The 15,591-nt window shown below is 37.0% G+C and overlaps 2 protein-coding genes and 1 pseudogene across 2 annotated transcripts in view; 2 read left to right on the top strand and 1 right to left on the bottom strand.

Moving 5' to 3' along the window:
• The first annotated feature begins 1,750 nt into the window (after positions 1–1,750).
• Positions 1,751–4,420, top strand: LOC149822696 (pentatricopeptide repeat-containing protein CRR2, chloroplastic pseudogene; annotated as a pseudogene).
• Positions 4,421–13,072: 8,652 nt separating this feature from the next.
• LOC149822695 (metacaspase-5-like) lies at positions 13,073–14,975 on the top strand. The gene is made up of 2 exons (XM_089979996.1): positions 13,073–13,474; positions 13,908–14,975. The coding sequence occupies exons 1-2, from the start codon at positions 13,129–13,131 to the stop codon at positions 14,804–14,806; spliced, it is 1,245 nt and encodes a 414-aa protein (XP_089836122.1). The 5' UTR covers positions 13,073–13,128; the 3' UTR covers positions 14,807–14,975.
• LOC149822694 (protein FORGETTER 1-like) overlaps positions 14,961–15,591 on the bottom strand; it is a 127,618-nt gene continuing 126,987 nt past the window's right edge. Inside the window, exon 32 of the mRNA XM_089979995.1 lies at positions 14,961–15,307. Within this exon, the coding sequence (XP_089836121.1) occupies positions 15,276–15,307 (32 nt within the window). The 3' untranslated portion in view covers positions 14,961–15,275. The remainder of the gene's footprint in view (positions 15,308–15,591) is intronic.

Raw genomic sequence — 15,591 nt, 5'->3', positions numbered from 1 at the left:
ATAAATAGCTCCCAATTTTTTTAAATTATAACCTTGAATTTGTTTCCATCAAAAACGGCCTAAATTTTTTTTCTTAGTGATGCATATAAATATTTTTTTCTTGGACATATCAAATGCATACATGCAATAGAACTATCATGAAACTATAGTTTTTCAGCAATGCACTTTTGCGCACATCTCTTACTTATATACAGCCAGGTATATGTAAATTTAAGTTAGTTATACTAATGCAAGATTTTTAGTGGTTTACCACCACTCAATTAATCGGGAGCTATTAATGCTATTGAAACTTGCATCAAACATTTAGCTGAAATCATAGTGAGGGCAATCCAAACAGTGATATATTTGAAATTATTTTAGATAATTATGTATTCAAAGCAATTCCAGAACGCTTCAGGTACTGAGGGTGCGCCTCAGTACCTTGAGCGTGCGCCTCGCCTGTGAGGCGTACGCTTCAAGTACTGAGGCGTACGCCTCTCACAACACTGGTGAGGGCAATCCAAACAATGATATATTTGAAATTATTTTAGATAATTATGTATTCAAAGCAATTCCAGAACGCTTCAGGTACTGAGGGTGCGCCTCAGTGCCTTGAGCGTGCGCCTCACCTGTGAGGCGTACGCCTCTCACAACACTGGTTCCATGTTTGTTAAGAGTCCTAAGGTTTACAGGCCGCAATCTTTAATCTGTTGGATCAGATTGGTCCCAATCTATTTCCAATGGTCATGGATCTTGACACCTATTAGAATTGTGTATTTGAAGAACGTATTAAGTTAGCACCCATAAAAGGGTCGCTGTTTTAGTAGGCGCGATTCATGAAAGTCACAAGTTCGAAAGACATCATTTGCCATAAGGCAGAAGCAAGGCATATTCCCTACTGAGCAATGAAGGACTTGGGTTTTTTATACCAATAAGCTAGTGAGTGTTTCAAATCCCATGGGTGTCACCCCTTGGTGCAAGCCAAAGCGTGGCGATCCCCTTGGGGCAAGGGGTAAGCCCACAAAGTTCTATGCCGACAAGATAGTGATCATAGGTACGACAGGCAGAGACAGTGTGGTTAGGTCTCTGATCTTGAGGGTGGTTTCTTCATGTAAATATAAAAAAAAAAACTTGTGAGTGTTGCAGTTTTTCCTATACATAGATAAAACACCTAAATTTTTTATAATAAAAACTACATCTATGTTTTTTATATTGTTAGAAACACATCTAAATTTGTCTTCACTTAATCACAAACACATTTCTAGCAAATTGACTTTGGCTATCTTTAACCCAAGGGCCAAGTTGAGTTAATAAGATAGTTACACGTTGATCCTCAAAACAAAATCTTTTTCTTGAGAAAAAATATCAAAAACATACCTAAACTTATGATGATAATAAAAAACACTCCTAAGTTTTGGTAATTGCAAGGCACATTTATCAGCCATTTTAATGGAAGCAAACCCTAGATTTTTTTTATCAACCATAAAAAGTTCTGATATGTTTTTAACAATATTGAGAACTTAGATATGTTCTCTTATTATCACCCTAAATTCAGGTGCATTTTTTAAAATTATCCAAAATAAAAAATAGTTGTATATCTTAGCCCCACTCATCCTTAGGACCAAACCTAACCCGAGTCTAGGCCCATGACTACATTCCTTTTGAAGGTCAGCTTAGCCACACCCAACCCATGAACATGTCCACACAAATACAAAAGCAAATGGATTGGTGTGTGGTGAGACTTAACCAATTCTTCACCAACCAACGGCTCATGTGGAGGCTGCACCCCTCCCCCTTCCCCTCCTTCCCTCCCTCACCTATTCGCCGACTCCACCACCACCGCCGCCACTCTCTTCCTCCCTCCGCCGCCCCTCCACCACCCATCCTCTCCGGCCTCTCCACCACCACCACCACCACCAATGGCCATCTTCAATACCTATGCAAGCAAGGCAATCTCGGCGAAGCAATCCGCCTTCTCATGAACCAAGAAGTTGATCTATCGGACCACCAACTGAGCCAGAAAACGTATGAGTCCCTCATCCTCGCCTGCACCCGCCGCAAGGCCCTCGGGCTCGGCCGAATCGTCCACCGGCACCTCGCCGACGGCACGTTCGGCCAGGACGCCTTCCTCGCCACCAAGCTCGTCAATATGTACTCTGCTTGCGACTCAATTGACGAAGCTCGGCTCGTCTTCGGTGCCGTAGAGGACCCATCGATTTTCTTGTACAATGCCCTCATTCAGGCGTTCGCCGTGGTCGGCCTTTTCGACGAATCCATCTCCGTCTTTCGGCGATTGATCGAAGACGGTGGCGTTGATTCCGATCGCTTCACGTATACTTGCATTCTAAAGGCTTGCTGTGTTCCTGAGTTGCTTGTGCTTGGGAAGCAGCTTCATGGTCATGTTCTCCGAAAGGGGTTCGAGTCCGACGTCTACATTTTGACCACCCTGGTCGATATGTATGCGAGATGCAAGTGTATCGAATATGCGCGCAGAGTATTTGTTGAAATGCCTGAGAGAAATGTGGTCAGTTGGAGCGCGATGATTGCGTCCCATGTGAAGAACGGACGGGTGGAGGATGCCTTGGATATTTTCAGAGAGATGATGGATGCGGGCGTCGCACCCAATTCGGTCACTTTGGTCAGCGTCCTTCAGGGTTTCGGTGCATTGGCTGCTCTGGACCAGGGGAGGATGGCTCATGCTTTCGTTCTTCGAAGAGAATTGGATTCGGTTTTGCCGGTTAAGAATTCGTTGGTAGCAATGTATGCAAAATGTGGTAGCTTGGTTGATTCGAAGAAAGTGTTTGATGGAATGACTAAAAGAGACACTGTTTCTTGGAATTCCATGATAGCTGGGTATGGTGTTAATGGGCTTGCAGCAAAAGCTATAGGGGTTTTCAAGGAAATGATTCAAGCGAGAGTGCCACCCAGCGATCTCACGTTTTTGAGTTTGTTGGGTGCTTGCAGCCACGATGGGCTTGTCGACGAGGGTCTGCAATTCTTCGAATCCATGGAGATCAAATACAAAGTTTCTCCGTCCGTCGAGCATTATGCTTCCATTGTTGATATCCTCGGTCGTGCTGGACGATTGGATGAGGCAGCCAAGATCATAGAAACAATGCCAAGTGAGCCTAGTGCAACCGTGTGGGGTGCATTACTCGGTGCATGTAGAATTCATGGCAATGTAGAGCTAGCAGAGAGAGCAACACGGTTTCTTTTCGAATTGGAGCCGTTGAATGCTGGTAATTACGTACTGCTTGCAGGCGTATATGCAAAAACAAATATGTGGGAAGATGTTGCTAGGGTGAAGAGAATGGTTGAAGAACGAGGATTGAGAAAACTTTCTGGTTGTAGTTGGATAGAAGTGAAGAAAAGGATCTATTCTTTTGTTTCAGTTGATGAACCGAATCCTCAAATGGAGCAGATTCATGCATTGCTGCTTAAGATTTCCAAGGAGATGAAACAAAGGGGTTACGTTCCTGATACTGATATTGTGCTTTATGAACTTGAGCAAAATGAGAAGGAGCAGATCTTATTGGGGCACAGCGAAAAATTGGCTCTAGGTTTTGGGCTTATCAATACTAGCGGTCGCCAAACCATCCGGATCACAAAGAACCTCCGGCTATGCGAAGACTGCCACTCAGTAACAAAGTTCATTTCCAAGTTTACAGGAAGAGAGATTCTTGTGCGTGATGTGAATCGCTTCCACCATTTCAAAGATGGGTCTTGCTCATGCGCTGATTATTGGTAATAGCTAACATCCCAACACTCACCTGTCACTCAGTGGCCAACATGCATGTTTGGTGCAGCCTAAGAATACATGGGCAGAAAATAGCCAAGGGGCCCTCAGGGAATCATCAGTAGTCAAATTCATGATTCCTTTGATATTCAAAAGAACAGGAGCAACTTGGCCATCTCATTAAGAGGCACAATCTTAACCAAGCTCAGTTGAGTGGCTCTAAGACTGTTTTCAGGAGATTGATATCAATGGTTTTAGTTCCACAACTACGGGTCATTCGGTTGAGAACTCATGAAACTGCATTTCTACATGGAATAAGTTCTCTCTCTTAAGCCATCTATATATTTGAAGCCTGGTGCAGTGGTCACAAAATACAGTTTAGCTCAAAGGAACTCCTAAAGGATTGTTGTGTTAGTTGAATGATGGGGGGAAATTTTTCTGAAAGTGAAGTGAAGGTCTATTCAAAGGACTTGAGAGGCTTCATGGGTAAGGTCCCATCTAGTGATCTACTCCAAGAACTTGTACAGCACAAGATGTAGAGCCTGCAGGTTGACATCAAGCATCAAGTCTCTGTGTGTGTCCGTGCGTGTCTGCTCACACGCATGTGTGCACCTTTGTAGTTAACACAGTTATACAATGCAACGCCTGATTCAAACACCCACCAATTCTTTGTTGTGAATCGGAAGCAATTGGTTGATTCTGACGGTATAACAAATAGCCTTAACCAAACATAGCTTATAATTAGAAGTCACTAGAATTTGACAACACTATTCTATAGACCGCAATTTTCATGAATTTTTTGTTCTCTTAAATCTAACCGTACGAATGTGATCTATGCTTGGTTTTAATATTAGCTCTTGAATCATCCGGTTATGATTCATAAACAAGATTTTTTATGGCTTTAAAATCAACGGCTCATAGTCTTCATAAATATTCAAATCGTCCAAAAGTTATATCTTTTTCATCGAAAATACACAAACCAACAGTTGATTCCTAGTAAATTCACCAGGCCGAACATATATACATGATTTGATTTTGCAAAAAAAAAAATGTTGGAAATGTCCAGTTCACACTGTAGTTATATTTCTAGTGTAATAATTAGAAACAGTGTATTTATCTGTTTGAACTCAGTTCCTGAACAATCTTAAAACGATTCCCCCTGTCCAATTATCTTCTAGTCATTCGATACAAATTACTGCCTAAAATATCCAAATTATTCCTTCGATGAAACTTAAATATTTTTATCTTAATAAAATGAAAAGGCTTCATTAGGACCATGTTACATATTCAGTAAATCATAATATTAGGATCCTATGCATCACATTTGATAAATGTGAAATCACACCATTATATATACTAGCAAAGCGTCCGTGCAGGAAATAGCTTTGATGAGATCACAGTAAGGAATACAGTAAAGAGTACATTATAACCACAATTCAAAGCTTTAGTTACAAAATTCACTTGATTAATTTATCCAAATAAATCTTTAATTTATCAGGTACTATAGCATGAAGCACATCAAAAGGGATGAAAAAACTGAAGTACCAACAGTTGAAAACCAACATCTATACTTACAAAATTCAGTAAGATGACAACATTTACATCGAAGTCTTACTCTTTGTAATAAGAGCTCATGAGTGTACAGTAAGAAAGCTGCAGGCAGTTATGCTATCTTCAGATCAGAAAAATAAATTCTTATCTTCCATCCATGTTTTATTGAGGCAGTTTATACAGCAAAAGAGCTAGTATAAGGGAACACCAAGATTTCTCATTGACCTCTGCAGGTTGCATATGCCTCTAGATTACTATTCGCTACAATTGTTTGGCTGTTTTCTCAACAGATAATACAGTAAAACAGATCATATGAGTCAAACGAGCACACATTGTTATTAAAAGTGCTAGAATAAAAAAAATAAAGGGAAATTGCACATTGAATTTATTTTAAAGTTAAACTTTGAATGACTACATAACAGAGGTGTGCATGGTCAATTAAATAACAATGCTAAAATGAAAATATGTTCAGCTATTAGCATAGAGTAAATTAAGTAAGAAACCTCAAGTCAAATGAGCAAATAAATATGGTCAACTATTAAAACACATACTTCCACGTGTTCATGCAGGCGAGTTGCTCCATTCATTTGATGCATTGGTTCTAATGACAACCACCAAAATAAGACAAAGAACCGACCAAATTGACTTTTATGCAAGCGAAACACACATAAATGGTATTCAAATAAAACATCCAAATACAAGATAGGCTTGGTTTGTTGGAAAAAATATTAGAATAAGTATTTTGTTTTGTTTAGAATTAAGATTTTTTTATCTATAAGTAGATGGGAAATTTAGGAGATTTCATTCAGAGTTGGATATGACATGATTTTTATTTTATTTTTTTTCTAGTTAAATTTCAATTTTTCTTGCATTTCTTTCATATTTTTGTATTTTCCTAGATAACTTAGCTGCTAGCTGCATTGGGATATCAAATCCGTAGCTTTCAGGAAAGCCTAAATCGCTACCTCACACATACGGGGACATGCACGATAAAGATTTGTGCCAACTCTGTGACTTTTATGTAAAATATAAGGTAAACGTGTTTTTTTAATTTGTTGCTATATAAAAATACAATTTTAATGGGCATTATATATATAAATAGCGAGAGAAGAAGAAAAGAGGGACCGTCTAATCCAAAGAAGGTCCAAACGTCCAAACCACTTTAAAAAGTCAATTTTAGATGTGTTTTTTTTGCAAATCTAAGTGCACGGATATGATATATTGTTAAAAACATAAGAACCAACACTTGATCAAGTTTTTTTAACTTGTAAATAAGATTTTATAATGTGCTAAAAATCAACGGTTGAAATTTTTTAAATTTTTTTAGACTAGAAATCCTATTTATACACCAAAAAAACTTGATTCAAGTGTTGTTTTTTAGGTATTCGAACGTGCAGTCTACACACTTAGATTAAAAAAAAAAACACCTAGAATTTCCTTTTGAAACTAGCTTGGACAGTCTCTCTCTCTCTCATTGGTATTTTTATTTATTTTTTCAAAAATTTCACTGTATGGATATGATCTAGACGCTTGGTTTTATAGAAACATACTCTTGGATCATCCAATTATGATGTATAAAAAGGATCTTTTAAGGATTGAAAATCAGTGACTTACAATTTTCATAAATATTGATGCATAAAAAAACATATTTCTTGATCCGATTATGATGATCCAAGAGTCGTTTTCTAGCAAATGAACCACGTCGAATGCATCTGCCGGGTTAGATTTGCAAAAGAAACCTATGAACATCTCGATTCATACCAACAAACATATTTGGTTGGTAAACATATTTTTGTTTTCCTATATATATATATATATATATATATATATATATATATATAGAGAGAGAGAGAGAGAGAGAGAGAGAGAGAGAGAGAGAGAGAGAGAGAGAGAGCTGAACATAATAGGCTCATTTCTCGTTCTACCCCATTCTGCCATATTGGTTTTAAGTGTTTTATGATAGATCAGAATCGTAAGATGTGTTTATCATGATCGATTTAGTGGGAATAAACTTTTGGATCATGTTTTTTTTACGAAAAAGTATGATTTTATGAGCTGAAAAAATTGGTACCTTCATAACAATTGATTTTGGATCACTAAAAAAACTTGTATACAAGTTAGATTCCGATGAACCAAAAGTTAGTTCTCACTAAAAAAAACCTATAAATCACATCTATGGTATTAGACATGAGAAAAAAAACTTAAAACTATGATTTTTGAAGGAGCCTAACGCGACTTAACCAATAATGTAACCTATAATTTTTAACGATTATTAATAAATAAAGTATTCAACTTTATCTTTGAGTTAGAAATGTGTTTCTATCTTTTAAATTTCATTTATTGATATTTTACATGCTCAATTATTTATTTCTAGTTAACAAGGGTAAAATTGATATTTTAAAATTATTTCAGATATTTTGACAATCAATCATATTACTTCTGATCAAAAATATGTTTTAGCAGGTTTATAAAATATCAGTGTGATATTATCGAATTTTGAAATTTACTAGATAAATTTAGCCAGTTAGAAATCTTAATTTTTAACCAAGCGGTATTTTGGTCATTTTAATCAAATATACTATTTACAATATTTAATCTATCATTAGAATTATATATTTTAGTGAACTGTGACTCACCAAGTTGTTATCAAAATGTTTTGAACCCAACTAGATGTATTTTGGTAGTTTAAAAAAAAATCCTATCAAAAGGTCATTTTGATCTTTAATAATTTATGAAAACCTTTTTTACATCTTATTATTAATAAATAAAGAATTCAACTTTATCTGAGTTACAAATGTGTTTCTATCTTTTAAATTTTATTTATTGGTGTTTTACATGCTCAATTACTTATTTTTGGCTAACAAAGATAAAATTAATATTTTCAAAACTATTTCAAATATTTAACAATCAATCATATTACTTCTGATAAAAAATATCTTTTAGCAGGTTTTTAAAATATTGGTGTGATATCATCGAATTTTAGAATTTAATAGATGAATTTAGCCAATTAAAAATCTTAATTTTTAAACAAGGGGCAATTTGTTCATTCTAATGACAAGTACTATTTAAAATATTTAATCTATCATTAGAACTATTTATTTTAGTGAACTATGACTCATCAAGTTGTTATTAAAGTGTTTCGAACCTAACTAGATGTATTTTGATAGTTTCATAAGAAATTCTATCAAAAAGGTATTTTGGTCTTTAATAATTTATGAAAAACATTTTAATCAAATAAATTAGTATTTTAGAAAGTACCAAAACCATGAACTATGTATAATTAGTATAGCTATTTTGGTGTTAATAAGATAAGAAAAATAAATTTTTAGAAAAGATTATCAATTTCTTAATGGACCTAGTGTCCAAGTGGGTTCGGACCCAATGGGTCGACCCAATTTCATAATAGGGAATGCTTTTCTTAAATTTAATTATTCATTGAAATATATATATATATATATATATATATATTTATGTGATAACTTGTATGTTTTGAATGCATATGAATTATGCTTTATAATATGAGTTAATATTGATGAAATATTAAATGATGAAATACTCTTAAATGCATTATGTTAGAATGCTTGAATGGATAACTCATGACACGTTGTCCTTTTGTCTATCACTTGATGATTGATGAATCATATATTATGTCTTTACCATTGAATGTTTGATATGCTTTCTTCAAGTTTGGGTTTGGGTTTGGGTTGTCCTATCAAACTTTTGTAAGTCTAACCTTGTTTTATGAAGAACAGGTAATGCAAGTAAAGTATGATAAGTAGCTGAAGCAATCCTCGAGGATCCTCTCTTATCTTACGATTTTTGTAGACATAATCTTTTATTTTAAGTATTTGATTATGCAAAGCCTGAACTATTGTTTTTATACTCTGATTTGAAATATAATTAAAACTCTTCATATTTCAGTCTTATATTGTACGTAGTTTGAAATATTTATATCTCATACATTTTGATTTTATTTTTATCTAGTAAGACCCCACCCAAAGTCTTAATCATTTGAGAAAATTATTTTTGCATTATAAAATCTAATTTACTTATATTTATAAAAAAAATAATCTTAAAATTTCAATATTGAAAAAATAATTAAAGTTAAAATTTTGGAGGCGTTATATATATATATATAAGTATATATATATATATAAGTATATATATATATATATATATATATATATATATATATATATATATATATATATATATATATATATAAGTATCGTGCTGGTGCTAGTGCTGCCCCCTTGTTAATTTTACCCCATTTGTCTCCTTCAAAAATGGTAGTTTGTTGTATTTTTTCTCACAACTAACACCATATATGTGACCTGGGAAAAGGCTTTTGAATCACAGGAATCTGACTTGTACAATGGCTACGAAGGCATAATCTTTTTTGGCTCATAAAAATATATTTTTTTCATCAAAAAATATTATCCAAGAGTCGATTTCCACTAAATTGAGCATGCTAAACGAGGCCTAATAAGACAAAATGAGAAAAAAGGACCTAATATATATATATATATATATATATATATATATATATATATATAGAAAGAGAGAGAGAAAGAGTCAACCCTTTCTTGTGAAAAAGGGCTCATGTTTGACGCCTGTGATTTCACAAAGAAACGACAGTACATTGAGTATTGTCAATCTTCATTCTGCAAAATGATTATTATATACAAGTAGACAGTAATCGCATGAACATGGTGGTCATGTAGGTTATGTGAGCCCAACATCACTTGGGGCGCACATTCCTACCTTGACTCCATTCTGGACCTGAATTTACACACCTATACCCGAGAACCTTGTGGGCGCAAAGGCAGTTCCAGGCCCACACCCTAGACTCAGATTTAGTTCGGGTAGGGTAACATTTAGGGGTGTCATTGTGTCGGGTTTGGTTCAAACCAGGTGCGATCAAACCTAGACCTGATTTTAGATGCTGGTACTGTGTCCAGACTCAGATCTAATTGGACCTAGTATAAAAGAAATCGTACCTGGATCCTATAAGGATTACATGAATCAGAGTCTGCCAATACCTGTTAAAATAATGCTTTTTTTATCTTTTTTACATTGAAATTTTTTGGATCTTAGTCAAAATTCGGGTCAAGCCCAAGTCAGGTATGAAATTTCACAAACCATATCTGGCTTCATATAGTAATCGGACCCTTTGTGTCTGACCCAGATTCTAGTCAGGCCTCCTTGTTTATCAGCAAACCCTAACATATAGAGTCTGCTACAGGCAGGGTCCGGGTCAAACCCAACCCATTTACACCCCTAGTAACATCCGATCCATACATAAGAGAATGAAATATGGATTAAAAGAATTGGCCCATACAGCATACTTAAGCAAAGAGTCGGGACTTAGTTTCCTATAAAATAGCACTTAGCCAATGCCCATGTCCATGCCAAGTTTCCTCTCTAACAAATATCGCAAGATTTATGAAAATCTTGCCATAATATCACCAGAGATTGCTTGAAAGTTTAAAACAGCAATTTCTGGCAAGATTTTCAAAATATCGCAAGATTTATGAAAAAACATAAATACCATGATTTAAACACAATATTTACGTTTTAAACAGCTATTTATCATGAAAAAATCGTATATTTTTATTTTTAAATAATGTTTATTAATATTTTTTATAAAAAATATTTTTAATTTAATTTTTTATTGCTGAGATTTTGCCAAAAAAAAACGTGAGATCTATGAAAAATTTTCAATTTCTCACGAGTTTTTGACAAACGACATTTTGCCGGAAAAAACGTTTGTCACTATGCAAACTATGCAAGTTACATCATAATTCTAGCTCTCTTGAATTTTTTGATATGTTCATGTCAAGGGGACGTCTTGAAATGTGAGGGTAGAATGGGAAAATGACCACCATTAGCAGAAATCGCCATTCTTCAAAAGTCGAACAGAATAAGGAAAGAGGAAAGCACGTTCTTCTCCAGGGGGCAATGACCCTTTTTACCCTCTGAAAGGGTGTCCAAAGAATTACCTTTATGCCCTTTAATTTTAGATAATTATCCGTGGAAAGGTTTCTCACTCTTTTCTGCTGCCAGTTCTCGGGCGAATATGGTAGAAAACTGAAACCGCCATTAGGAATGTCAATGGATCGGATTTTATCTGATATCCCACCAAATTCGACTTTGTTTAGTCAGACTGAATCAGTATCTGTTTAAAATAGGATGCGGATATGGTTCTGGTTTTCTGCTACAGAATCCTACTCATATGCGGATTTGATGGATATTCAAATCCAATTACATGTAAAAAAGCAGATTTGGTACGAGTTTTCCACCATCCGAGTCCGAATCAGCTTAGACAACATTCAATTAGTTGGATCTGGTATTGACTACATCCATTCCGAATCCGAACACTTTACATGATGTCTATTCTGATAAATGGAAATATGGGTCAAGTTTACTATGGGCCCCAACTTCATGGCAACCTAATGGAAGAGCATGCTTTCACCTGATCATTAGGATAAAAGGGATAAGCTGAGATATTGCAGGAACCATGCACTTAAGGTGTAGTGCCAACATGTTTTTGATCTAGGATATTAATGTACCAACCCGCTATGATTCACTCAGCCAACCAAGAGATAGCTGGATGGTTAGGTCGCACTATCATAACCAAAGTTTATCGGGTTGGATCTTGACAGGAGTCATCCCTCAGTGTGCCTACCAAAAAAGAAAAGGAAAAAGGAAACCCTTTTAGTCATCTGCAAAAATAAGATGGTTTTTTATTCAGCTCTGTGAGTGTTGCTACCTAAGAAAATCACATATCAGCCAAACCCCTAGAACCATCCTTGCATATCCACAGCAGCAGTCACTAGTTGATGCATTTGAGACCCGGCTTTTCAAAGAACCAAGGGACTCTGGTTTGTACCTGAATTAAATTATAATATATTCCATCTATCATTCTCTGTTCTATGGGTTGAATTTGTCCAAATCAGGGTTACAGGAATTGCTATAAGAGGATGGGAAACGCAAAAGCCATTCTCAACAGAAAACACCATGTTTCCAAAACATGAGAACCACCAAAAAAATTTGTGGAAAACATGTTTTCCATACTGTAGGAAACGTGTTTCCCACCCTAAGAGAAACACGCTACCCATATTTGAGAAATATGTTTCCCATGCATTTTCTGCACATTTCTTATGTGTTTTTCAAGTGTTTCCCTTTTATGTAATTCATGATTCTCATGTTTGGACAGTTTTTCATATTGTTAAACATTTCCCATTTGTTTCTCAATTCATTTTAGGTTTTGTTTATTGTTTCCTCTTGTACTTGCACATGAAAAACCCTCGTTTCTCGTTTTCGGTTTTTGTTTTCTTGTTTAGCAACCTTGGTTCAAACCCATGGATTCAGCCTGTTCAAACATGATTCCGAGCAGTTCAGACACAGCACCCAACCAAAAGTCTGATCAAAGACACCTTTCACGCCCATGGTGACTCCTTGGGGTCGAGGAGTAAGTTGTCGCAGTTTTACACAACATGGACAGAGACAGTAGTACGGCAGGCTGAGCAGATAGGTCCCTGCTTCTGGGGCGGTTTCTTCGAGTAAAAATAAAAAAATAAAGACACCCTGTTGTCCAGAAGAAAAATGGAGCACACAATTGGGCAATTTGTCTTCCCAAATGATAAATAATGTCAACAGTTGGATAGGTTAGGAGTGTCGGAAGAGTAAAATATTGAGCAGAGCAGGGTCAGATATTGAGCAGGATACTTTGGTAAATCACGTGCCCTGGCCCCACCTCTATAGAAGCAAACCCCATAAATAGGGACAGAGCTTGACAGGAAAGCAAGCAATAGAGAGAGAGAGAGAGAGAGAGAGAGAGAGAGAGAGAGAGAGAGAGAATGGTGAAGAAGGCAGTTCTGGTTGGGATCAATTACCCAGGCACCAAGGCAGAGCTCAAGGGCTGCATCAACGATGTGAAGAGGATGCACGAGTGCTTGGTGGAACGCTACGGGTTCGAGGAAGAGAACATAACCATCCTGATTGACACCGATGACTCCTACACGCAGCCCACCGGAGTCAACATCCGGCGAGCCATCACCAACCTGATCCAGCACGGCCAACCTGGAGACATCCTCTTCTTCCATTACAGTGGACACGGCACCCGCCTCCCGGCCGAAACCGGCGAAGAAGACGACACCGGATATGACGAGTGCATCGTCCCCTGCGACATGAATCTCATCACTGGTACACACCATCATTCTAAATTTTTCTCATCTCTGCAATTCAGCCATGTTCTGGCAGTTTCAATAGTTGGATTCAATTTCACATAGTGAGGAATTGGTAACATGTGATGTGAGTACCATCATGGTCCAGATCACAGCCCTTATAGGCCAAGAAGCTACAGCACAGACCTGGATCAAACCCAGCATGACTTCAGACAGATCAATAAGTACATCCATAACCAATGATTAGATCCACATATCCAGTTATTAGTTTCATCATGACAATCACTATCTCTGGGTGAGACGCATGATTGCTGATCTTTGATCACATCAGATGATAGTTTCAGTCCAACCATTGATTTTCATCATCACCATAAACATTCTTGTCATCATAGAAACCTGCATCTTGAATAAAAAAGGAACACCCATTGAAGAATCTGATCCTTGGTTTGCAGATGATGATTTCAGAGACTTTGTAGACAAGGTTCCACAGGGCTGCCGTTTGACCATTGTATCCGATTCATGCCATAGTGGGGGCCTCATAGACGATACCAAGGAGCAGATTGGCGAGAGCCATAAGAGGGAGACACCAGAACATAAAAGCGGTTCCTCCGGATTCGGCTTCAGAGAATTCTTGCACCAGACGGTCACCGATGCGTTCGAGTCCCGGGCGATTCACCTTCCTTCCAGCGGCCACCATCAAAGGCATCATAATTATGAAGATGATGATAGCAGAGCCGAGTACAACAGCCATGGACGTATCAAGAACAAATCTCTACCGCTCTCGACCCTGATAGAAATCCTCAAGGAAAAGACTGGGAAGGATGACATTGATGTTGGGAAGCTACGACCAGCATTGTTTGATATCTTTGGAGAGGATGCCAGCCCCAAAGTGAAAAAGTTCATGAAGGTGCTGTTTGACAAGCTCCAATGCAGTGACAGCAGTGGTGGATTTATGAGCATTGTGGGAAATCTGGCTCAGCAATTTCTCCAGCAAAAGCTTGATGAAACTGATGGTGATTACGCAAAACCAGCGGTTCACGAACAAGTCCATAGCACCCAGGAAGTGTATGCAGGATCTGCTAAGAAAGCGCTGCCCGATATGGGAATTCTCATTAGCGGATGCCAGACACATGAAACTTCAGCTGATGCCAATCCATCAGGTCACGCTAGCGAAGCATACGGAGCACTGAGCAATGCTATCCAGACCATTCTTGCAGAGAGTGATGGTCCCGTCACAAACCAAGAGTTGGTGTTGAAAGCTAGAAAGATGCTTGCCAGGCAAGGATTCACACAGCATCCTGGTCTCTACTGCAATGACAGCCATGCTGATGCTCCATTTATATGTGATTAACCAGCTGCATAATTGAGAGGCGGGCAATAATGTGTGGGATGGGTTCATAGGCGAGTGTATTTTTCTTTTTTATGTTTGAAGTGGCCATGCTTACCAGGTTGCCTTAATGTTACTGTGCTTTGAGTAATAAACCAAACAATGACAAAGTGTGTCCTTTTCGATTGCAAAAGAACTTTCAATATCTTTCTTAATTTTGTGCTTTAATAATGTCAAATTTACAAGTCTGTTGTGTAAAACAAAAAATGAACATGCATATTTCTGCATGAAAAATGTAGATTACATGATATACAATATGTCAACCCTTCTGGTAGCCAGTAACATCCAGTGAGAAAAAGGAGAGCCTTTCAACACCGACCATATGCCAAACTGTATCTTGTTTCTTCAAAAAGTAACCTTAAGTTTGTATGTGTTTGAGGTGGTACCCCACAAAAAATTGATACAAACACCAAAATCAAATCCTTCTACAACTTCAAGGGTCAAGATCCTGAACCCATTGCAGGTCTGCAAAATGAAACATTAATCAGTAACAACGTTAACATGAGACCACTAGTTGAAGTCCCTTGAACTCATGAATGTCTTTTCTACATCAGAATGAATTAGTTCAAAGACTTTCTTAAAACTAATGGTCACAAATGATAAAACCTGCAGACACTAACATATTACCATGCTGAATTTATATTCAGCTTCTAAAATGCATAAAGATTCAATGGGTTGCATAATCCAGTTGAAGAATAACGGAACTTTGTATATGACCAAAGTATGGTTGTAAATATCTGTTAACAGTC

This window comes from Nuphar pumila, chromosome 11 (genome assembly GCF_984573655.1).
Source record: "Nuphar pumila chromosome 11, dmNupPumi1.hap1.1, whole genome shotgun sequence".
Taxonomy (NCBI): domain Eukaryota; kingdom Viridiplantae; phylum Streptophyta; class Magnoliopsida; order Nymphaeales; family Nymphaeaceae; genus Nuphar; species Nuphar pumila.
This window is presented reverse-complemented; position numbering and strand designations above follow the sequence as displayed.